Source organism: Lipophrys pholis (genome assembly GCF_963383615.2).
Source record: "Lipophrys pholis genome assembly, chromosome: 2".
Classification (NCBI taxonomy): Eukaryota; Metazoa; Chordata; class Actinopteri; order Blenniiformes; family Blenniidae; genus Lipophrys; species Lipophrys pholis.
Window position 1 is genome coordinate 13,675,509 of NC_137636.1, and position 26,566 is coordinate 13,702,074.

General features: G+C 39.9%; 1 protein-coding gene across 2 annotated transcripts in view; it reads right to left on the reverse strand.

Moving 5' to 3' along the window:
- Positions 1-26,566, reverse strand: part of sbf2 (SET binding factor 2) — a 100,184-nt gene that overhangs the window by 35,390 nt on the left and 38,228 nt on the right. For both annotated transcript variants that reach the window (XM_080493379.1, XM_080493378.1), the window contains exons 4-17: positions 24,651-24,788; positions 23,822-23,932; positions 22,771-22,876; positions 18,295-18,427; positions 15,876-15,984; positions 15,462-15,575; positions 14,084-14,161; positions 13,694-13,807; positions 12,751-12,879; positions 12,480-12,578; positions 12,180-12,384; positions 11,860-11,969; positions 10,916-11,065; positions 3,516-3,584 (exon numbers count right to left, since the gene is read on the reverse strand). In XM_080493379.1, coding sequence (XP_080349505.1) covers positions 3,516-3,584; positions 10,916-11,065; positions 11,860-11,969; positions 12,180-12,384; positions 12,480-12,578; positions 12,751-12,879; positions 13,694-13,807; positions 14,084-14,161; positions 15,462-15,575; positions 15,876-15,984; positions 18,295-18,427; positions 22,771-22,876; positions 23,822-23,932; positions 24,651-24,788 — 1,665 coding nt within the window. The remainder of the gene's footprint in view (positions 1-3,515; positions 3,585-10,915; positions 11,066-11,859; positions 11,970-12,179; positions 12,385-12,479; positions 12,579-12,750; positions 12,880-13,693; positions 13,808-14,083; positions 14,162-15,461; positions 15,576-15,875; positions 15,985-18,294; positions 18,428-22,770; positions 22,877-23,821; positions 23,933-24,650; positions 24,789-26,566) is intronic.

Consider the following 26,566-nt stretch of genomic DNA (forward strand, 5'->3'; position numbering starts at 1 on the left):
CCAAGAGATTTAAACTGAGCGCAGTAAAAATAAATATCAGCTCTGCCATGTGATGTATTGCAACAACTAAAACAAACTAAGATGTATATGATGTAAATCCTGAGTGTAACAGGTGCAATGATTAAGACTTGTATTTACAGACTGGGAAGTTAATTTCAAAATAAAGTACTAATGCCCTTCAGCAAAGAATCCTGTCTTTTTTTTTGGTTTTTTTAAAGCCACTAATATTTGTAATGTTTATTTTAAACCTTATGAATATTTATGTAAAAATGATAATCCATGCATTCATATTTAATCTTTCACTCACTTAATTACTAGTGGCATTACAAATAAACTCATATCAGTGCGAACTGGCTAATAATAACTGAATGATGCCAATCACCTGCAGGAATTGTTTCTCGCTGGGATTTGCTGTGATTAGTGATGGGAAAAAGTAGGGGACTGACTCACCAGCCACTTCATTATGAACAGCTTGTAAACACCATGTTCAATTCCTTTTTTGCCTTCAGTACCGCCTTTACTTTGGAGTATAAATTCAGCAAGGTGTTGGAAGCAAGCCTCAGAGATTTTCAGGTAGAACCTTCCATCTGCTGCAGATTTGTCAGATGCAAATAAATGATGTGAATGTCCCGTTTGAGATGGCGTAAGCTAAAGAGAAGTTTATATATCCAGATTAAAAAAAACAACACTTTTCACATGTCTTTGTTGCCTGTGGGTGCATTGTCCTTCTGAAAGTAGCCGTCGGTAAATCGAGACAATGTGGCGTTTAAACAATGCTCAATTGACACTAAGAGGTCCACTGTGGCCCAAGGAAACACCCCCCACCTGCTTTATTAAATAGCATGGACCCATGCTTTCATAGTGTTTACGAAACATTACGACCTCACTATCTGAATGTCACAAAGGAAATCCAGACATATGAAAACATTCAATGCTTTTCCAACTTTCTATTGTCCAACTACTGTATGTTGAACCTGTGCAGGCTGTAGCATCAGTTTCCTCTTAACTGACCTGAGTGGCACTCATGGTTATTGGAGCAACTGTTGCCTTTCTCTAATCGCAAACCACTCATTTTCCGGATATTCACTTTTTTCCCCCAGATCATTCCCTGTAAACCCTACAAATGTTTGTGTGTTAAAATTCCAGTAGACCAGCAGTTCCTGAGATACTCAAATCATCCCGTTTGGCATTAACAACCATCCTATGTCATTTAAAGTCACTTCAATCAACCTTGATCCATATTCTCATGCTCGGTTTGAACTCCAGCAGGTGACCTAGACTATTTCTACATGAGTTCCTGCTGTGTGATTGGCTATTTGCTTGAACAAGTAATTCATCAGGCAGGTATACCTTAAAAAACAAATATGGAAAAAGAGCTGGGGACAGTAATTTAATTATGATTCCGCCAACTGCGCTAATGTAAGTGACGAGCAAGCAGTTCTGTTATTGTTGTTTGTCATTTCTTTGTCAACAATCTGGGACATTCTGATATTTCGGGATTTTGTTATGCGAACTGCGAGAGGCGGCTACATTTTAGCCATCAGAATTTGCTCCGCTTCCTTAGTTACAGAGTCGGCAAAGGATTGCAAAATAAAGACACATCACAATTATGTTACTAAAGTCCTACAAATTATGTGTCCAAGTTGTTAATCAAAAGATAAAACAGGGCAAGCAAACACATGAAACAGTATGATGCAATGACAGCGGTCGCGAGATGTCAGGATCATGCATGGCTCTTGGTCTCCACACACAAGATGACAGCTGCAGTGACGCGCCTTTACTAAGCGCCGTTTTTCTCACATTTCCACTGCATGGTCTTTGCTCCATTAAATCTGAGATTACAAATACTTTTGGCAGATTCTCTCCTGACCTCACTTTACTTTTTGCCCTGTGAGTGCGGGTGGGCTGCAGCTTGTCACTGCTTTCAATCATCTGTTCAACAAGAAAAAGCCTGTCTCGCAAAATATCTTTCCATCTAAATTGCTGTCCCCTTCAGACTAGAAATCACTTCAAAATGTTGTTCAAAAACAGGAATAAATCACTGCAGAGAACAGGAATTGCATCTCATGAATAACATATATGGTTATGAAACAGTGGTTTGTAATTGGTACAAGATTTAAGAAGCACCGAGTTAAATAAGAGACCGACTGAATCAAGAACACAAGACAAAACGACAAATGTGGCTTATCTAACAAGAGTAATATCAGTGGCATGTGGCCTGGATGAGTCATGTGGTGGTCTACAGCGGGCTGGATCTCAGTCCAGCTCAGAAGGGCACTGGCAGCTAACAAAAAAATTAATAAAAAAAACGAGCGTGGGCCTCGTGTCTGTCACTAAGGCAAAAAGCAAGCATCAAGGAAAGAGCTGTGTTGACCACATACTCCATGTTGGTGATAATTTAGAAACCAGAGACCACAGTTGTTATTTTACACTTCACTGTGGAGGCTTTGACATGCTGCACTGAGTACGTACATGCTCCGGGATCAGCAAAGGGCAAAGGTTGAGAAAGCTGTTCTTCCTCTGGCTATTCCCTGCTGAGACGCCTCTCTACAGTACGGAGTGATGTCCAACTTGACGATAACTCAGTTATCAAAACCGTAACTGTCATAGAACTTAACACCTTTTTTTCAAACAAATCTAAATCCCTTTCTTTGACATAGAATATCGTAACGCTGAAAAAGATTTTGTAGGTTAGTTCCAGTTCTTAAATAGCTGCAATAAAAGTGAAGGGAGGCTGAAATAGCAGGAAACCTGATGTTTTGTATGAATCTAGATGAGCTGCTGACACATTGCACACTTTGCACATCTTTGAAGGAAAATCACACAACCACATGTTCCCACAGAGGACGCGACCTTGTCGGCGAAGCCGCTTCAAAAGTTTTAGATTTTTCTTCGGCAGATGTTAAAGAAAAATATGAAGTTTGACATATGAGCTTGCAAATGTTTGTCTTTCTCCGCGAGAACACCTTTGCTTGTCGACAAATTTCAATGGGTTTGTAAGTCTTTTGAGCCACTCAAATGGAAATAACTCACCTAATATCTATTGTAATGGTACAGGGTCTAGAAGAGAAAATATAAATAAGAAATAATGACGGCCTTTTACCAGTCATTTATTGATAGATGTCTATTTACATCTTTTTCACCATTTGCTTTCCATCATTGTGGTCAACAAATACAAGCTCTGCAGCTGCTATTTCAATGTTTTGTTCATCGTATTAGACCGGTTTGAAATATTTGACACTGTCGGATCAAGGCACTTTTTCCCTTCCTGTAACGCTGTGTCTAACTGAGACCTGCGTGAAGTTATCAAAGCCTTTAGCCTCACCCAACCAATAAGAGCAAGTGTTATTGTGGGGCCTTTTTTTTTTTTTTTTAAGTTTAAATATATGATATGATCTGGTGTTAAATATAAAATGTGCAAACCAATTCTACTCCTATGGGAGCAAAACCATTCATTTCCATACGCTTTAGGAAGAAGATGGTCGAAATAGTCTTGATTGACTTTATTCTCTTACCCTGTAGAAGGCTGTAGAGAGGGGCAGCAGTGCAGCAGCTACAGTGTACTCCTCCGAACTGGAGCAGTCCTGTGGGTCGAACAACAGGAGAGAAGTGAGCACAGAGCAGGACGCAGCAGGACACTTGTTATGAAGCTGCATGAAGAGCTTCTTTTTTAGCAGAACTGCCAAACTAAAACAGCAAGCACATGCTTCCGACAGAGAGGTCGTACACACTGGGGTCAGGGAGGAAAAAAGTTTGGTAACTCAAAGGAGAAACATTTTATTACTGCTGTGCAGCGACAGGTGTCAAATGGAGAAACTTTATCTTCAAGCACTTTATTGATAAAACTGCAATGATCAAGAGTTGTGACTTGTGCTGAGAATCCACCATCAGCAAACACAGCCTCCATTTGCATGAAGACAGTTTGTCCTGTTACACATCAGCGCAATGCAAATAAACCCCAAAAAACAACCTTGTCAAAACCAATCGCTCTACTTTACGCCGCTATTAGAACATATGCTTTCAATAGCCTTATATAATACCTGCCTTGACACAATTGTTTGAGGGCTCCAGTCTTCGTTCTATCAATAATATTTGGTTTTGCATTCTTCAGTTGGATTTCCGTGTAATTCTCATTGATAAAAATCTAAAGATGTAGCGTATAAGCCAATCGATCTGGTCATAAAAATGCGGCGTTGTGGCAGCAATGACTAGCCAGGAACCAAATAAAAAAATTATTATTTATTTTTAAGTCAGAGAATGTTGGGGAAAAAAAGATTCCTCCTTTGACATTTGCTCACCATGCCAAAGTGTCTTTGTATCTGGATTTGCTTGAGGTCAAAAAGATGGTGCTTAATGCCACTTTCAAGGGAATGGTATTAAGATTAAGAATGCATTAAGAGCCTAAAATGAAGGAGGCTCAGGGGCCCAAAGTTAGCTTTTTCTGCAAACATCACAGAACAACGAGAAAAGGATAATCAAAGAAAAAGACGTGAGTCGAACACTAAAGTACTTCACCCAAAGGAAATTGGTACTTATCCCTGGTAAGCTGTGTTGGGATGTACTTAACTCTGTAAATGAGAGTGGCCAGAGGGAACTTGATTTAAGACCCAGCACAACCAAAAACACACATTTTGACCTGGTGCTTCACCTAATAACCTCAAACCTTTTCTTTTTCTGAAATTAAATACAAAGTTACAGACATAGAGAAATCATGTGCGCAACATACTATCAGAGTCATTTTGGCGGGAGACACGCGCCAAGGAATGTTGTCTTTCTGATAGCGGTCTCTAATGGTGGGCCTCTGTTACCATGACACACACACACACACACACACACACACACACACACACACACACACACACACACACACACACACACACACACACACACACACACACACACACACACACACACACACACACACACACACACACACACACACACACACACACACACACACACACACACACACACACACACACACACACACACACACACACACACACACACACACACACACACAGAAGAATTTACTGAGGGCAGAAAATGCAAAACACATGAAAGTCTGGCCCCCCGTTGACTGAGCAACATAGTTTCTGTTTTATTTTTCGTGTCGCTGGAGGTTGTTTTTTTTTTTGCAGTTATTTGGGTTGCGGTAGATTGTTCCAGCTTACTGGAGCAGCCCCAAAGCATTGTTTACCACCATCCTTAACAATGCCACAGGTCACAGGAGTTCATGGACCCCCGGTGAAAATAGAACAACAAGTGGAAATGCACAGACAGAAAAGTGTTAATATTTTACAAACCAGGAGAAAGAAGGAAACTTAGCCACGCATGTCATCAGTTCTGCGAAAGCGATACGTAGGACGACAGACACTGTCAGCACTTAGAGAGGCTGTAGGCCTGTTTCAGAAGTAACAAATGTCACAAGCTTAGTTCAAAGAGCCGTTCAACACTTTGTATCTTACTTAAAGTGGACACTATCAGTAACACATGCCATCTACAAAGCTCCATGCTAATCTCCTGCGAGCAGACAGAGAGGCTAAGTGACAGCTCAAAAGCTTTGGGGGTCAACTAACAAAGTAAAGAGATAGAGGTGAAGTCAACAGCAGGTCTCGGACTGGATCGAATGAAAAGTAAAAGCAGGGAGCTAACCTACCAAAAATCATATATTAGTGAAGGGTCAGGGATTGGCAGAGTTGAATATGATGATTCATATGAATCACATGATGGAGGGTAAAAGACTTTATTGAGGATTTCATTTTCTTTGTCAGAACCCCCGGGAAGTTTCCATTTCCTTTAATTATTTACTGCACGTTTAAGCATTTTTCCTTCAATCCTTTAGCGGCGAGGATGACTAACACAGGTACTCTTTCTCAGACACGTATACAGTGAACAAAAGCAAGAGGCATGCAGGATGTGAATAAACAAAGACTTCCTGCGTGTTCAAACAATTTTAGCACTTTCCAGGAAAGCCCAGAGAGGAATTGACACTCATGACATGCATTTATGGGACTATTGTGGCCCTGAACAAGGAGACGTAAACAAAAGAGAGATGCTCTTGTCATTATTGTGCCTTGAATGGTAAGAAGGGCGGGCTACACAGATTGACCTCTGTGATGTCAAGATGACCAACAAATACAGAGTTTAAAAAAAAAGAAGAAGAGAAAAAGCATGAAATCTGATTCAGGTAGATGTTTACCTGTCCATACTGTTGGACATCAGAGAGAAACAGTCATCTGGACATGGGAATGATACCCAGCGCAGATTCCCAGTGACCACGTTACGTAAGACTGTATGTCAAGACCACTAAGGCAGACAGAGGCCATGTTCTCACAGCAAAAGGCCAATTTATGATCCAAGTAATGTATAAAATGCAGTGGAGTTGTCTAGTCAGAATTAAAAGAGACATTTCAAGTGATTAAGATGCAGACGGCAGCAACTCTGTTCCGGTGGGTGTGTGTGTGTGTGTGTGTGTAGGGGGGTGGGGTGGTGGTGGTGGAGGACAACGTGTACAGTTTTGGTTGGTAGGAGCTCCGGCCGATAAGCTCAGACAGGCAAGACAATTGGATACATCGCTTGACTCTTTCCAGCAACATCTGCGTTTAGCATGCACGCTCATGTGCTGTTCCACATCAGACCCGAGCACTCAGGATCACACAGAACTCATGGACTCCATGCTATTGCGACCACTTCCTGTGGTCCACCCGCCCTAATCCTCTCTCACAGTAAACTGCCATTCAGACTGTGTTTTTGAGCACCATCACGAGGCCCTCGGCCATGAGAGAGCAGAGCGCAGAGGGCTCATAATCCTATCTGACAGGAAATGGTTGGGATGCCAGGACACATCCACAGCAGGACTCATTCCCCCCACATGGCTTGCGCAACGTTCACTTCCAAAAGCCGGAGGAATGACCAGTGCACGCACACACGCACGCACACACACACACAAACAAACAAATGAATGAATACACAATTAAGTGAAATATCTTAATGGGGGGGGGTCATTAGTAAAGCGTGATTCATGGCAGAGAAATGGCTCAGATAAGAATTGCAACAGATGTTTAAACAGGAAAAAATGCGTCACAGTACATTTTTTTGAACAACTCGTTGCAGATAATATCTCAACTCTGTTTTGTCAATTACAAAACAGGTAAAGAAAGAAAAAAAAGAAAAAAAACAATAATGAATACTGACAAGGTTCCGTCCCACCTGATTCTAATGTCCTCACCTTTAACCTATTGTACACGGTGTGTATTGCAGTGTTTCCTGCAGCTGTTTTCAGCATGTTGATTGTAACCAGACAAGAGTACTGTCACTCACCCTGAAGTGGACACGGCTAAATGATTAACAACGTAATTGGCCTCTTAATGATGATGTCACTGCAAATCAACATGTCACATCAACACAGAGGCCAGAAATTCAAGCGAAGCGTTATGCTGTCATTACAAGGAGAGCGAGCAGCATTTTTTATAGAATAGGTCACTTTGGCTTTGTTAAACTCTGAAGGATCGTTTACTTGCGCACACACACAGACACACACTTGGTTGCACTCTGTAATATCAGTTTGGGGTTTTTTATGTTGTTGGGTGTTGATAGAAAGAGCAGAATGGAGAATATGAAAATGATTAGTGACTCCAAAATTTGATATTTATACTCCTTTCACAGAAGGTCTGATACGAATCCTTTCTGAGACAAAGACATGGAAGCCAGGAACAAATGTCTCACATCAAGACAAACCTAATCATTAATAAGAAACAATAAAATCTTAGAAAAAACAAAACAAAACACAAGAAGCCATCAGAGTAAACATTGAAGAAAACGTCACTCGCGACATCAAATCTCTTCTCCATGTGTGAGTTTTTCCATGTGTGACAGTGAATCATGGGTTTTTCAGCAAAATGCCAGAGTATATGAAGGGGGGGGGGGGGGGGGGGGGGGTAGCTTTCATAAGCACACTTGGAGAACAGAGAGATTTTATCTTAAAACTAGAGTCAGGCGGGTGTTTTTGTTTTGTTTGGTGCAAAGTCTTACACTATACTCTATGAATGACAAAAGAAGGGCTGGATGATTATAAATAAAATTAAACATTCATCTCCTTCTGCTGTAGGAGAAGTTATCGTAATGACCATCACTGCAACACGATTAGAGAACTTTACCATTTATACAATGCATACCCTACACATAACAGCACATCAGGATGCCACTTCAATTTAAAATGATGCACTGACTGCCGCGCTCCAAGACAGTAGTGCAATAATAAGATGACAAAACAAACACAGAGATTTTTGGATTTGTTATTGACTAAAGACACTGTGTTCACAAAGCTGGAGCGAATGTGGCATGGCCTAGACTTCGTGTCATCTTTTGGCCTTTAAACAGACACATCAGTGATTAAAATATTGTGTAATAGTTCATCTCTTTTTCCTGGAAATAAAGATGGCCAGACATGCTTCGCACACACAAAGAAGCTATTGATTGCTTCTTGCTTTGCCTCCAACAGCAGCCTTTTCACAAAGACGAGACATGTGCTCGAGCCACCGAGTGATACGGCCACAAATTCTGTTAATATTTATGGAACAGAGTAAATAATGATTTTAAATGGCCTTTGTGTCTTTCAGTGCAGGACTAAACTTTCTATCATTATATGGGAGGAGTCAAGTACGACAGGAATCTAAACTTGCTGCGTAAAAAAATTACTTTGTGAGGACAATTTAGAAAATCATTAAAATCCTTGGAATGTGCCGATTCAAGTTAGTAAAAGATGAGAAACTACTAAAAAAGGCCCTGGCAGTTTCAGCTCAGTGGTGCTTCATGCTTTATGAGCAACACAAATACACATAACTCTTTCACATGTGCTAGGATGATACAAACCATGCTATCAAATAAAAGAAAAGAAAAGAAAAGGAGAGAGAGAAGCGTTGCTGGGATTCTGTCTAAAAGAAACACACAGTTCTCGATGAAAATTACACAAATGCAGACCTAAAAATATAATTGAACGATGTTTGAAGACAAAAGTAGGAAGCTCATAAAATATAATATGCAGGGAAGAGAGCCAAAAAGCTTATATATTCAACCAGTTATATAACGTGGTTCGTAACTTTAGGATAAACTGGCAGCCAAACATTATTATTAATATTAGTGTAAGAAAAAGAGAGCGAGTTTTAACTAAAGAGCCCCATTCACAATTTATGCAAGCGCCATGAAACACAACACTGTGGATCAGATTTCTGTTTGAGTTTAAAATAAATACAATCATTTCTTCAGCTGTTTTATCAGCATAGCAAAACCATTCAGTTCACTTTAGTAAAAACAAACTCCAAAATAAAAAATAAAATAATCTTACCACGAATTATGCAAGTTCACAGCCTCTATGCATTGGGCCTGAAACTAATGTTTTGTTTATTTGTGAATCTTCACCTAAATATATTTTTCACAGTAATTTTAGTGACGCATTTGAAAACTTCAGTGTGTTCGATCACCGGTTTTCACATTTGTATTTTAACAATGAAGTAGAAGTAGGGGAAATGAACATGATCACTTTAGTGGCAAAAGCCTACAAATTAAGCTTCCAGAAGAGCTGAAAAATGAATGGAATACTTTTTAATTATCAGTAATATTATTTAGAAAATGTTGTCAAAGTAATTGTAAATGAAACATGTTACAACTACAGGATTATTTGGTGATTGTAAGTAGAGACACAATAAATGAACCTGAGAACAAAGAGCTCCACTGCTCCACGGTTGTATGTCATTACTTGAAAGTGAAGTCAGAGTTGAAAGAGTCCATTCTGAATGATACCAAGCATGTGGTTAGGGAAATATAACTAAAGGTTTTTATTTAGAAATAGTATAATATGATTCCCTAGATTTCTGTAATAAGCAACTGTGATTTAATCAATATCTAAATCATAAATATCGACACAGAATGTTCAACTTAATATGACACAAACTATTTTAATAACTGGTTAAACTTTCATTGGTATCAATGACTTCAACCAGAAGCTATTTCTCAGTTCTAAATAGGAAGAAGGAGCAATATGGGACCATTTTCCTGATGGAACTACCTAAGTTCACCCATATCCTCAGGACGTCTGGCAAGACGGCAACAACTCCATTTGAGATTTACTTTAATGTTTAAAGTAATTGTCCAAGTCCACTGAGCTTCAGCTGGAAAACAGCTTCCAGAACCTTTTCTTGTGGGATGCCCTGAGAAACTTTGGAATTCATTTTCCAAAGCAAAGCAAATCCAAACTATGACAAAAAGTATGATGCTTCCTCCATTCAACACCAGTCCTGGAATTATATTTCCAGCTTTAGACCACTGTGTGTTAATCCAAAATAATTTTGTCTTTGATTCATCAATTCAGAACACAGTTGAGCTGTGGCATTTCAAAGTGCTCTTTGGTCAACTTCAAACCTAAAGTGAAGTTTTTCTTGAAAGCATTGGCAGCATCACCTTTTTAATTACTGTATTTGCATATGGTCAACTCATGAAAAGAGATTTTAATCACATGTCTTTAGCATGAAGCTGATTTTGAATGGACTCTGGGTTTGCCAGCTACTGACTCCTGATTCGATCAGCTTTTCATTGGGAGTCATTAGACTTACCTTTTCCTCCAGCACTGGAAATGTTTAATGGGTATGTTCAATAAAGACATGATTTTTTATCATAAATATCTGGTATAAGGTTAAGCACATTTTTATCTATACTTTTGATGTCGATTGAATATCATTTTATATTCAGAATTATCAGAAAGTGTGGATGCTAAAATAGAGTTTCTTGGATTGTTCAGAAAAATAACATTTCCTATAATAAAATTAATAAATTATTGGAATTAATAAAATATAACGAGCCTCAATGGCTGTACTGGTGCTGTAGGCTGACTTGAGTTTGCATGTGTCCCTTTACATACCTGCAGTGCGCAGTTCATCATTCGGATGATGTAGTCAAACTGCTGGTGATCCAGTATCGCACGATTCTGCTGAACATGAAGACTCAGTTCCTCCGTCAGACACTGACGAGTGGCCTTGCCTTTCATTGCGCGTAGTGCAGCTGGCAACGTCTGTTCGGACAAAAAAAAGAATGAAGTAGAACAAGAGGTCAGACACGACAATCTGAATTTTAAAATATGACATTCAGAACCAACTATTCAACTAACCAAAGTGTACATTTATGGGTCATTGATAAGGAATTTTAATTTGATATCCATTCACAGCTTTAGGCAACACTATGCACCAGAGCAGCACTTTCAGCTATGCTGACCTGCTGCACACCCAATTGTGTTCAATTGACCATTTGGCAGTCTGGGATTTACAGGCTCCTGGTGGGGGTTCAGAATACGTCTGCAATGCATTCGTGCATTATACACATAGATGCACACTTGGGTTATATAACACCAATATGATGCCAGAAGGACACATAAAGTAACGGGAAGCCATCCCATTTGCAACAGATTGGATGAATATTGGGCCAAATGTTCACCTACAACTTCATACAGATCCCAGTACAGAGATTTTTATTTTTTTTATTTGAAAGGCAGTAACAATGTAGTGTGAATGCAAGCTGAGGTAAACATAAAAACTAATCCACCATCTTGTTATCGATCAGGTCTTGTAATTATGGCTTAACAAGTCAGCGTGAAAGCACCTCCAGATAGAGTTTGATTAATGCCCTGTCTATTCCTGTGTGTGGATGTCGGCTTGACATCTGGATGATATTAGGACGACGGAGGTGAGGAGAGATCTGTAGCTCTGCAAGAGCCTGCCAAAGTGTTGTGACCCCGTGTATGGATGCCTCTGGTTAATGAGCTCATTTTAAGGCTGATTAGCTCCCCTGATGAAAGACAGTGTGCATCACCTTTTCAGTCTCCAGGGTCTTGTTGTCAAAGATGAAGGAAATGCAGCTTCGCACCACCTCCAGCCTGCGAGCGCTGTTGAACACTGAGCAGGTCTTGCCCATAATGGCCGCTGGAATAAAACAAGACAGAACAGCAGCCACATCACTGGAGGTTCAAGTGACAGTCACTGCAAAAACATACTTTACAGATTTGAAATGCTAAATTCATCATTAGCAGATATACAAACAAAAGCCTGCAGGTATGTAAATACCTTCTGCGAATGTTGACACTGTCGTAAATGTGTACAATACTGATTGAAGCGGTTCAAAATGAGTCATACCAACAGGTGGTCCCGCAGGTACAACACACTTCTTCTCAGGTCTTGCAGAAGAAGGTGCAATGCTGTATTTTCCCACACTCTCCTGCACTATCGTCTCCACCTTTTGGTCATCCAGCAGGGGGAAAGGTACCTGGTGCACACGCAGGTGGGATCCCTCGGATGGCCGAGGCACTTTCTGGAATGCCATGTGAGGGTTTGGGTTTTCCTGCAATGCGCATGCCAAGAAACAAGACATAATAAAAGTACATGCAAACAAACAACTAACTCTTTACTTTTTTAAAGTTTTGCACGAAGCCTTACATTTCTGTATAGCTGCTCGGAGAGCTCCCTGATGTGCTTCTGCAGCTTGGCAGGGTTAAGGTCCTCTTCCTTAAAGCTGTCAAAGTCTAAGGCCACCAGCTACAAAGCACAAAAGAAGCAAACAAAGAAAACAAAAAAAAAACCTGAATCATACATACATGATGAAGAAAAATGTTATACCTGAATAGTTTGTCAAAACTGATGCGGTTAAAAAAAAACAACAATAAAAATGTTTCTTTAATTTTCGAAAAGAGGGGGAGTGTTGCAGTACCTCATCAAAGAGATCGCAGGCTCGGTATGGAGGACCTCTTTCTGAGACAAAGCCAGCAAAGGCCATGCCATCCAAAACCTTGGTCAGGAAATCGTTCTCAATGAGGCCGCGCTGGCCGAGGAAGGCAGTCTGGACAACATCAGAAGTAGAGCCGTTACGATCCAACACAGATGGGAACAATGTAAACTTGTTCATATGGATTTACTGCAGACTGAAAAACATGCACGGAGATCATAGCCATTTTTAGAAGTTGATCACGCAATCTTCAAAAGATATCCCTGCATGAGGGCTCTTTGATTCTCGAATAGGTGAATCAGTTCTTGGGCAACATGGGAATAAATCTGGTTATAAATGACCACATGTAAATGGATTTAATTTAATTTGCACATAATCATAAGTGCTTGTAGGTAAAAGAGAAGAAACACGGTTCACTCAAGCCTTTCTTGCTCAGGGATTCCAGGCGAAGAAGCAGAGCTTTTTGTTTATAATGTGATCCATGTGGGGTACTTTGAGGTTGATGCACTGATGGGTTACCACGGAGACACCGACAGACACGAACAAACAAAATCCCCGGCACAAAACAAAAATGGAAACCTAATACGTTTCACATGGCTCGGTGCCGGCTTTGCCCAAGGTTACGGGCCTGTGTCCGAATCTTCCTCCACTAAAGGAAAGTATTGCGGAAGAATCATGAAGCTTGTGTGACACATTTAATACTACATGAACACTCGCACATGCACACACATTATACACCCGTGACAAGTTTATCTGAAGGGTCTTTATGTGCAATACCCCCACACGGCTGGCTACAACATTCTTGGCAGATTATGGGAACAATGTGTTCGCTGGGGAGCAAATGCTTTAGAGTTTAATCTCGGGTCAAATATTTTAGCTTTTAGAAATGTTAATTTTAGGAGTGGGATTTCCGATGTTGGTTTCTCACCTTGTGAAAGTGAATAACGGGTTCGGAATGGATGCGGATGAGCTGCAGGCAGGACCTGTAGCCCTGGAAGAGTTGCGCAAACAGCCTGAGGAAGACCCCTCGCACCTCCTTGTCCTGGAACAGACATGCGAGCATGAACACTCACACATTAAACAGCTATGCTACTAATGCAGTCCGATAAGTTAATTATGCAACGGTCATGTCGTTTGTCTTCTGGGTAATATGTTACCATCAGTTAGTGCCCTCACTCCAACAGTCATCTTTACTGATAAGAGAACGTTTTTCAGGCAAAAGTAGCTTTTCGTCCTCCTCATTTAAGAGAGCAGGAGGAGCTCATTCCTTACAATGATACACACCAAGACACTGAATGGGAATGATGTAGTGACTTACCAAAAGCTTAAGGTTGGAGGGGGCAGTGCGAGGTGGAGGAAAGGCATTGTCTGCTATTTCCAAATCGGGATGCAAAACCTAGAAGAAAAAAAAAGAAGTTATTTCATTGGATTTGTTCATTTACACTTCAATTCAACAGAAAAATAGCCAGTTACACCGTAGTCATTAATCTATTATGACTTGCCCCTTTTTAAGAATAAGAATGAACACAACACATACACTAAAACCTGCAAAATACCAAATAAAAGACTGCCACAAAAAATAAATAAATAAATAAAAAATAACTACCAAGACTACATTTGCATCCATTGTATCACTTGCTATTTATTTATGGACTATTTCTATGTTTATTTAACATTGATATACAACAAATGAATTATTACCTGTGTAAAACACACATTAATGAACGTACACCAATCAGCCAAAACATTCTGACACCTGGAGTGGATAACACTGATTATATCTTCATCATGCCTCCTGTTAGTGTGTGGAGTGCATTAGCAAGTGAACAAATTGTACTTAACGGAGATGAGATAGGAGAATTTGAAAATGGAACACATTTGAGCAACAAGGACCATATTGTGATGGCTGCATATTGGTGCATATCCAAAAGTGGTCAGGGGTCAGAATCTATCAAACGTAGTCATAGGAAGAGAAAGCAATGAGCCAGTGACGGGGTTATGGGCAGCCAAGGCTCAGTGATTCACATGAGGAGTGAAGGCTGTGCCATGAGGTGCGTTCCAACAAACAAGCTTCTGTAGCTTCACAGGTTCATTCTGGTTTTGATAAAAAGCTGCCACAATACAATGCCTCATAGTTCTATATAACATACAGATAAACATAACATGTGTGACTTAAAAGAAAATAAGTAAAAATATGAATTTTGCCAATGTTCCAGTATGAGAATATTCGACCTCTCAAGGGTGAAATAAAATGTGAACTAATGATTGCCATAATCATATCAACAACAACAACAACAACAATAACCATCATCATCATCATAATATACCATTACAATAAAAAGACAGCTTTTTGCTTCTTTTTCAACAATGCGAGGTGGGCTACCTTTCTTCATTAAAGTTATGCTCTACCTTGTGTCTTGTTTTTTTTCCGATTTTCTAAATTGAAATGAAATTTTGGTGTCCTCCATATGCAGTAATTTTCAAGCAAGGGTAAGGGCCTTTCTGTGAGGAGTTTCCACACACGTGGAGTTTCCATGTTCTCCTCGTGTGTGGATGTTACAGTTTATTTCCTCAAACATATTCAGGGATAGTATTCTTGTGTGTGTGTGTGTGTGTGTGTGTGTGTGTGTGTGTGTGTGTGTGTGTGTGTGTGTGTGTGTGTGTGTGTGTGTGTGTGTGTGTGTGTGTAAACTCACCAGGGACAAGGTTGCCTGTGTTTGGCTTAGCAGAGGTTCAGGGAGGAAGGACAAGTGGATGCACTCGGGAATCTTTATTGTTCCTCCATCTAGGTCGGCAATGATCACGTCCAACTGAAGAGAGCATAAAAAAACACTGACAGGTCAGGTGGTTTTACTGCAGCTGCGAGGTGCGACATGCACTGTACATCACATGTAAAAACTTCTTGAACACGGAGAGACGGTGAAATAGTGACAAGAGAAAAAGTCAAACAATGTCACGAGAGCTTCAAAAGTAATAAAATAAACTCCAAAAGACTTCGGTTGTTGTTAATGATTTACAGGTGTCTGCACACATTCAACAACTTTATGATCTTCAGGCTTCTGCATGCAAGTTGAGCCACTGGTGGATCTCTGTGATGCATCTGCACTCACCAGTTCCTGAGTTTCACTCTGAAACATGGAGTGGACTCCGATGATAAAGGGCGTGGGAGAACTCAACACCTCCAGCAGTCGAGAAGGCAGAATGGGGATGTACGGGTAACTAAAACATGAGAGGGCATTTAAAAAAAATAATTTTTATTAACACATGTACAAATTTCATTAAAACCAAAAATGAGGAAGAACTAAAGCAACTGAGAGCTTAAAATAAAATTTCCTGGAAGAAAGGTTTTTTCCCCCTTTCGTTTTTAAAAAGCACACTACTGGGAAATTGAATGGCACATGAGCAAACTTGAAATTGTTAATACGGAAGTATAATTTAGATGACACTGGTTGTACAATCATGACACATTTAGAAAATTCGTTGAAATTGCCACACTAGGATGTGTCACATTAACATAAAAAAAAAGTGTCAGCTGCTCATATATTTAAATTCTTGGTGAATTACAGTGCATCACATTTCGACATGCAACCAAGAATTACTTGAAATCACATCCTGAAAGGCACAGTCTGAGATATGAAATCTTCGCAGGGCTTATTTAATAATGACGGTCAATTTATTAAATTCTTTGTTACACAAAACCTTTTGAAAAAAGCACCAAAAGTTGTAATTAAGCTACTAATATTTGCCTGTTACTGTTTGCAAAAATGTGATAGCGAGGTTTTTACAAAAAGACCAACTACTAAAGGCACTGGGCAGGTATTTGTCAAGCTCCTATACAACAATTAGTTGCTGTGACGTACTTTATCGTGTTTATGCAACAAGGCATTGTCTGGTGGAACAAGGAGCATCGCCATCATATTTCATCTCTCTAAGTAAAGCTCTTTCTTAAATGTTGTTTTGTTTAAGATGCAATTACATCTCCCACACACAAACTAATACACTGATGTGGGTTAACAAGTTGTCCCAATCACAAGACGCTCTACCACTGTTTTACCACACCAGCACTCATCGCTTGCTTGTATCCTTGTGCTACGAAGGTCAAATTGTAATTTCAAATACCAGTGGCTCCAGCTGAACTCTGGCGCAAACATCAACTGGTCCAGGAATCCACGGATCGCTTCGTGCAGTCATAACTTTAACTCGGTAATGCTCTGCTAGTCCAATGAGCTATACTTTGTGTGTTCGGCGAGCGTATTTCATACGATTAAAACAAGGAAAAGGAATTCAAGGAAGTGCATATCGTAGGCAGAGAGTAGCCACTGAAGTCAAAGGAGCAGCACCAACTAATAAAGTCACTTGGATGAGGACGAACCATCTTCCAGACCATATGACATCATTCAGTATGTTTGAGATGCTTGGTAAGACAAAAGTGAACGTGCATAGACAAATCTACCAAAGTAAACTCTAGTTTGAAGATGATGCTTCCTTCGTTCCTCCAGTTTGTGTGGTCTTTAGAAACCAGGGCAAACAAAAAAAAAAAAGATAAATATAAAAAATTCTAAGTTAAGATTTTTATCTGCACTAAATATCCACTTTAACAGGTGTGTAATACACTCATACTGTACTTTAGCACAATATAAACAGTAAATATATGAGCATTAGGCCATTCAAAAATTACACAATTATCTCGAGGCCTATCAATTCCCCCACCGGTGCATATCAGTGTAGAATGTACCAGAAGGATAAGAAATGTACATAAATAGTACTGTGTTTTTTGGCAAAACATAAAATAAATACATGTTTTTATTAGATTTCTAAAAAGCGTTAATAACGGAACTACAGTGACAAATCAAAACATCTTCTGTGGAAAATACCTCCAATATTGTCTCACAGTGTTTTATTTTCTTATGTTTTCAATTGATCAGCACTTAATTGATTACTTTGAAGAAGTTGATTTCAAAATAAATGCAGCCAAGTTGTGGTTTACAATTATTTGCAACAAAAGAAACACTACCAAGAAAAAAATGCTTCCACTTCCCTGTAAAGAGTGTGATGTGTTCAACTGGTCCAAAAGGGAAGGAAGTAAATTAGTCCACAAGTGAAATGCATTTCCAGTTAGAACGATTTCAGAAAAGAGTTTACAGTTACAACATATACATTAATAGAATTGCTATGGTTTGCATTCTGGAAGGTGACTTTCTGCTGTTAGAATGAATGCTTTGCCACTTTTTGGCCCAAGATTTTCAAAAACCCTCCGCACAGCTGATAGTATCACCATCACCCCTGAACCTCTGCCAGCCCTGTTTGGAGTCTGTTGCTTCCATTAAAGGACGTAATTCATTTTGTTTAGTTCTAATTTTGAAAATGTTCAATAAAATGAGTAAGTTATTAAAGACATAAATAAAGTGAATACTGTCACGAAAAAGTTAATTGTCTGCGTAATCATGAGTCAAGAAAGCCATCACTTCAGTCTATGTGTTAGGAGTTAATCACAGGATGCCCCATCGGTGGGGGGAAACATATACTCACCTGTACTTCAGAGGAAACATTAGGGCTTCTAATGCTCGACATGCCTCGCCAAGCCTCTGGTAGCTCGTAGAGTGGAACAAGACCTTATGCTCCGTCAGAACTGCACAAAACAGGCTCAGAACGTTTTGGATTCCTGAAAGGAGGAAAACAACAGAGAGGAACTGATGATGTGTTTGTTGGAATTTGACAGACATATCATTCCAGATCGTTCATCAACCTTGCAGCTGTTTACGGCAGACTTTAAGCTGCAAGCACAGATTAAAACAAACAATATCTGCTTGTGAATGGTCATTAAATGCACCGTGAGGAATTAAAGTATGTATTTATACTACGCCGAGCAATTGTTTTCACTCTGCAAGCCAACATGGCAACGTTAACATGAAAGATTGTGATGTTGCATATCAACCAGATGAAAGCGACGGGCTAACTTGGTCTGCAAGAGCCACATTGCTGCACAGTGCAAACATTTGATTTAATCTAATTGTAACTGTGAAACTTAAATGAAGGTTTTTTCTGCCCTCGACATTCACATTTCTGCCCGTTCTTAGATGAAAAAAGGAAATCTACATGAAATAAACTGACTTAACTTTTACAACTGAGCATGATTTTAACAACCCACTAAACACGTTTATTGGTTCAGTTTTCGATGTTGATGAAATCCTCACAGTGAGCGTGTGTGGTACCGCGGTTACTGCACTGCGTTTCAGTTTTCATTGCACAGGTCTACTAAACATGTGGGGCTTTTTATCTACCTTCAAGGTGCAGACACAAAATACACATTTTACTGCATGTTGTTGTACCAAGCATCACTATATGTGACCGACTTGCATGGTGGCCGTATTGAGCAAACTGTGAGAAGGCTTTATTGCCGATTTAACAGAAAGAACACAAATAAGCACATATGTTTTTTAAATTCCTTCAGTAAAGCAAGAACTAGGGATGAATCACATGACTGTCTTCCAAGAAACTAATCAGTTATAGTTTTTTATTTGACTCAACATGAAGAATGAAAAGCGGCTCTGTGTGTGGCCCACAGACCTCTAGTTGTCAATGCTTGCACTATGATAAGCAACCACACAATATTTTTGTGTCCCAATTTCTCCTGTGCAAGTGCACTAAACCCCCCCCCCTTCTCATTGTTTCCCCCCCCCAACAATTCAAATTATTGTAATAATATTTTGGCGAACGCAATGTTGTTCAGATTTATCAATCAATTAAATTTTCAATAGTTTTCCAAAATCAGAAGTTATACAACCGTCCCATATTGTTTAATCTGTGAGGTGTCCTGTGCTATTTTAGGAAATGGAAGCTGCTGGTTCATGATGACAAAAACAATGCAATTCCACAACCAAACAGGCCAGAGTATGTTAAACACTGAAGATACCGGACACGTAGGGGAAAACTCATCTCTAAAAAACAAAGGAAATTACACTCAGTCAGTATAAATAATATTTCAAATACCGATGTGACAATCAGGAAGAATTCTAAGTTTACAGTTCCTGTTATTGTTTCCTATCAAGCCACAGACGGCCCGATTCGTCACACATTGGAGTGATAAGCAGAGAGGAACACTGGCAGACAAGTTCGCACCACTGGGGGCGCTGAGTCTGGATGTTTGGCAGCCAGAGTGGAGCGCTTCACTGATAAACAGGAAACCCAAGCTTCAACAAATTCGGACTTTTTGAAAATGATTATCCGACTGGACATAGCTGGTGCAGCAGTGCTTTTCTGGTAAAAACAAACAAACCTAAATGATCATAAGGTCAAACCAGCCAGGTTTAGGCTGACTTATCACACCTTGTCTTCAGGTGTGTACTTATCTTATGGAAACAGCGACGCATTTCCGAGCCCTAAATAAAAGGCAACAGTGCCGGACGACAGAACAGACAAAGGCAACAAACAACAACAGCAGTGCTGCTGATGGCTGGTTTTATCTTGCCCCTGGGGGGTGTACTTCCTGTGCAGTGTGACATGCTTCACGCACATTCCTCTGTGGTGACTCGCCGCCCCGTGACCATGGAGTGATGTGCCGACCTGTCTATCTGCCCAGCTACTAACCTTTCCTTATAAAGACATAAGGATGAGCTAATAAGTGGAAACAAAACACTTTTTCTCTGCTTACAAGTAACTCATCAGCTGACTTATTGTGCCCTCAAAAACGGATTCCGATGAGTGCTGACTGTTATAATGATTAACCAATGGTATAGCATCAGTCACTTTCGCTTTGAATGCTGCAAGAGCTTGTTTCTCAATCATGGCTTCATGCATACATCTGTACTGCTCCATATTGTCAGACTAGTGCAGTCGAGGAGCCACACCGTTAAAACGGCAAACATGCATATTTGCGTGCTATGAGGAGGTGCAGTCCGCCATACTGGCGATGCGTTTCTTTCAAGAGGTAGCAGAACGTATGATAGACCAAGTCAGTTTTGCATTGTTTTTTCAAGGTTAAGTGGTGTTTGATTGTCTGCTACCATCCGTGGGAACCTTTCTTCTGAAATCTGCTTCTATCAACAGCAAAATCAACACGGGCACTTGCGTTTCCGTGTCTTACCCAAGAACACTTGGAGATGTAAAGATGGGAATCAAAACACAGATATTGAAAGACTTCCCGCTTGACCAACTGCCCCACTGTCTTTTTCATTCCTGAGCTCAACCACAGCTTTCCCACTGTTCATAAGACCAGTTCCTTCTGCGGACAAGCATTCATTTATTGCATTTGCAAATTTGAGCTTCTCACGTCCAATAAACTAAGAGCTCAGTACAACCTCTTTTACTCATATGTTGTATTCTAAACATATAATGTAATAAAAGTGCAAACATGGAATTAGGCTCTCTTGTAGTTGCTTTGTTCTTTGGATTGAGTGCTATAAAATATAATTTGATTCGTCTGTGACATGGTTTAACAGTCTGACAAAAAAAACGCAGAATCACCCAAAATAAAAATTAGCGCAGTGTCAGCGAGAAGGTTGGGGGGTCAAATACAGCCTGGGGCCTTTTCTGTGTGGCGTTTGCTTGTTCTCCTCGTGTGTGTGCGGGTTTCCACCCACAGTTCAAAAACATGAACGTGAGGTTAATTGGTGAGCCTAAATTTCCCCCAAGCTGTGAGTGTGAGTGTGAGTGTGGTTGTCGGTCTCTGGGTATTTGGTCCAACCTGGACAGGTCGCCAGTCCATCACAGGGGATAGTATCTGGGATTGGCTCCAGTGCCCTGTGCCCCTGACCAGGATTAAACAGTATAGAAAATGGATCGGCGGATGGATGGACAAGATAAAAGCCAGATCCAAAGAGCAGAAACATGCTGAACACATTGAACACACAAGTACTGAAGCCGCTTCAAAGTCTAATGAACAAACAACATTCCATAATGTGCTGTGCCGATTCCTGGAATCAGCTTCATTAGGACGGACAGGCCACCCGCTGGAACGTATGTTGACTTTGTTTTTTATTTTGTGTATCCAGATTGGCCGCAAATGCATGACTTCCACATGACCTCCATCACATGTATCAAGTAAGCACCCCCCATGTGTATGTTCTGCACTCTGTCCAAACAGAGAGAGGGTGGTGTTAATACACTGAGGAAATTGAGTTGATTCAGATCTGAAGCACATTCTTCTAATCAAATGAGGCTAAATGAGAGCCAACTTTCCATTACAAATCAAATTTCAGGTGAATTACATTAAATGTTTCACTCAGCTCACAGAGGCATGCTGCAGGAAGTGAAGGCGTGCTGGATATTCAGGAATGACCTTAAAGTCCACAAACACAATGAGCCGTGAGCAAGAGAGTGCCAGAGAAAATGACAGAGTCTGAAACACCGCAAATGAGTCACGGTGAATCAGGGATTCTGTACTCGACGCACTGTACAAAGGTATAACTAGAATATTTTGCAGGAACGCCACAATGTGAAACCAGCAAACTGCATCAAAGCTTCATCATGTGCTTGTTTTAACCCAGACAAAATTACAGCAACTCTAACAGGACACGGCAGAAAACAACATAATCTTGTCTCAGACACATTTAGTGTAGAATTAACCTCAGCTTATAGCTTGTTGTGAAAGTCTCCTGACTGTGTAAGTTCAACTGTACTGTAGTTTATCAATACATGATTAACCAAGGGGCACTAATCCACTAAAAATCTGATAAATGTAAAATATGTCACAAGCATGATTAAACTCCTTTAGAGGTCCTTTAGTTATATTTTAGAACAAATGTTCTTAGATTCAGATTATAACAACCAGTAGAAACAAAACAGCGGTATAATCTAATTGGGCAACGGGTACATGTGACAACCTGCGAGAGGAAATGATTAAAAAGGTTGTCACTTCAATTAATTATACAGTAGGACTTGTGACAATACCAAACAATTGACAAGATATTTAGTCATTTAATCTTGTTGGTTGCAAAAGAACAGATACAGTGAATTACTCATGACCAGACTCATAATTACTAGTTAGTGTTAACACAGTGGACCCACCCAGCTGCTGGAAGAGCAGAGCCACACTCTTACAAGTGACGGGCAGAGTGTCGTTCAGAGGCGTCTGGATGAGCTGCCGGTCTCCTGCTCCCAGGCTAAACAGTTTCTGTTGGGAAAAACACAATCAGCAGAATCACCTGAGGTCATGAGGGACTGGAACCGTCAGTCAATTATTCAGATTCATAGCTGCATGCATCGAATAAAGAGGACACATACTATTTCATGCTTCACAGACTATACTGACCAGATGAGCACGTTTGCTTGTCGTTGACTGATGAAAACAAAAAAAAAAAACAACAACAACAACTAATGCAGCACACGGCTGCAGCCAAATCTCAGAAACATCCAAAATTTCCTTAAAAAAAAAATAATAATTAAAAGACTAGATCCAGTGTGTCATATTCTGCTGAAGGAACATGAGTGACAAGTCGGGTTGAGTTGGTTCGGTATATGCTTTATTTGAAGTGAATGAAAAAAAGAAAAAAAGAAAAGAAAATCCTCAGTCAGCACAACATAAAAAAAAAAACTAAAAAAAAACCTGAAGCGCCCTTGAAGCCAGTGACTCCCAACCTTTCCTCTCCAGATCCCTCCTCCAATATTCATCAGATTCATCGAAATATTCCAGGAAATAGGTTACCCTTTCTTTTATCAGTTTCTATCTTTTGCATTTTTTTGATTTTCAGTTGTTATTTTGAAATAAATAATTCACAACAAATAAATCGCTTTTTAAATTAATGTCTTGCTTTCGTTTACTTTTTCCTCACGTTTGGTTTCACTTTCATTATGTAAACCTATAAAACAATTTTAATTGTTGCAACCTGCATAGAAGATCAGAAACACATGAAGTTGGACTGATCGATAGCAACAGCAGTGTTGTGTGTCAGTTTAGATTAGAAGAACCTTTATTAGTCCCACAAGTGAGAAATTGCATGGTTAATTGTTGAGTTGATGCCAACGGTTAGAGGTACCTGGTCAGCTCTGACCAGTTGCCAACCGTGAGAAATAATCTGTTAACACAATGTTGAGGAGTGAACGCTGCATGCAGACTCACTTGAGAACCTCCAGCAACAGGAACCAGGAATGTGAAGAGATTGGCCACCAGGCCCTCTAAAGGGAAATTCAGGCTATCGATGTACACAGTGTAGATCAGACCCAAGCATCCCTGTCAGGAAAAAACATCAAATGATATGTGAACACAGAAATAAAGTATTCCATATACCAGAGATTTGCACCGAGGGCCTGTGGGCCATATGTGGACCTGCCGCCCATACTCTGTGGCAGCAAGGACATTTCCAATAACTTGTGAATTATTGGTTTCACAGGTAATCTTTAGAACTTCTGAAGAAGCTATCAACTGAAATGACTTCAAATGACTGTATTACTGAGTCTTCTTCAATTTATAAACATCAAATGCATGCACGTTGAGTCCTTTTTCTTAAATTAGCTTCCATTACTTCTTTCATTTGGAAATTCTAGCAGTAATTAAAATAAGCAATGTTGCCCTTCCCTGCCATACGCAGTAGGCATTTAGAGGGTTAATCATTGCACACTTTTTATTAGGTGTCCCAAGATAAAAAAAAAATAATTTTCTATGTTTGGGTCAGCTCACGTTTTCCTGCACTGTTTATTACAGCAGAGACTGAGTATGTATAAACTTTGATTTTATTGAAAAGATTATGCTTCTCTGGCTGACTTACTTTGCTAAATTCACGCTCACACCTAAGCAAACTTGGCCTCTTTTGCAGACAGTACAAAGTGGATTAGCATCAACTCAGGACTGCGAGATGAAAGAATGAAAAGACAAACATTCAAAGAATTTCTTCTTAACAGACAGAAAAATATTTTTTTTAATTTAGTCATATGATATCATATCTTATTACCCGGAATATTTCAGGATGATCCAGCCTGGACACAAGAATGAGACTTTTGGGTGCAAACACTTGAGCTGGCTGGATCAGGCCATCCTCTTCTTCTCCCTCCTCGTCTTCATCTCCGTCCGCCTCAATACTCTTTGATCCCTGAAACGTTACCAAAAGAAGCTATTTTAGGCGAAGAGCTCAACACTGTGATGTGTGCTGTTCACACTGAAGAGCAACTGTAGACGACACCAACTCCAGTGAACAGCGAAGACATTCAGCAAGCCGGCCATATCTGGCATGTCCCATAAAATAAGAATGGAAGAATTTTTTGTTTAGAAACTTTAAACCACCCTTTTTCCATTTTCTTTTGAGAGATGTGTCATACAATAGGCTCAAAAGAATAAAGTGGAACATTTGTCAGGCCATGTGAGATTGAAACTATTGCATCAGAGACGAGGGTTACCAGAAACTTTTGAAATTCAACTTTGTCCCCAGAGTGGAGACAAAGGCAGAGACATGTTTAAGAAAGTTTGGATGAATAATTTTCCAATTTTCCAATCTGTCGTGGTTCAACGGTGTCTCTTTCCCCTGGAGCCATTTAATAAATTGTGCACGTTTTCTAAAATCGCACAAAGGTCACACAAACAAATTTGATTAGAAAGGAACCAAAAATAGTTCAAAAGCAAATAGGTTTTCCCTCCCAGACTCAACTCCTAACAAAGTCAATGCAAACAAAATGTCAAAGATGGCCTCGATGATTCCAACGACGCTGACAAAGACCACAATGACTGTTCTACATTTTGTTTAATGAGACGTATAATGTAGAGGTTCAGGCGGGTCCTTATCGTCTCTGCTGCAGATCTATAAACTTCATTACACCACTGATACACCAGCCTATCTGTGCTCATTCCAAACTAAATCCCTTTTCACAATCTGGTTTATTTCTCCAGAGAGCGAAAACATGCCACACGTGCTTAAATATCCCAGAAAGAAGCAGTGCTGGATCAAATAAAAACCCAGTCAGATCAGGGTCACGTTTCTCAATTATTTTTAGGATTTTGTTCAATTATTGAACAAAACACATTCCTGTGCCGCCTGTCTGGGCGCTCCCTGGATTCTATCAGAGCAGACAAGAAAGTCAGTTTAGAGAGTGCAGATTATTAAAAGACTGTCAAATTTCAAGACCTTCACTTCTGAAAAGGTAAAACAGGAATGTGTGTTTGTTTGTTGTAATGCGATAGCTGGCTGAAGCCAAATATAGCCTGATCCCATGATTAAAGTGGGCCCGACTAAAAACGGTGAGGCAGTGATGAGGAGCCTGTCGGATTCAAAAGTTTATTGGTTCAGTCTTCACATTACAGTATGTGATCTTCGCAAAGTATCCAAAGTTTGCAGGTCAGGTGTCTTTTTTGTATGCACAGACATGTGTGGCTTTTTGTTAAGATATGAGATTAATTTCACCTGCTAAATATAAAAACGCAAAAATGCTAATAATTTCTAGATGTATTCACACACACACACACACACACACACACACACACACACACACACACACACACACACACACACACACACACACACACACACACACACACACACACACACACACACACATAAAATTCTTATACACAACCAAACTCCACAAACAGCTTTAACATTGACCGACTATTTTGTAATAACGTCTCCCTTAATAAACCAGTTCAGATATTCTCTTAAAAACGTGTAGTATTGCAGTCAATGAAACTTTTTTTGACAGCCTGACATTAGATCATTCTGTATACAAGCTTTAAAAATGATTGCAGTCTGACAGTCACGTGAAAAACTGAGGTTACTGGAGCAAGGTTTAAATTCTGAGGCGTGCAAACTATCTGCTTCACTTACAGCATCAAAGAACGAGTGACAGGAAATAAAGGTTAACACATAAATCAAGTGAAATT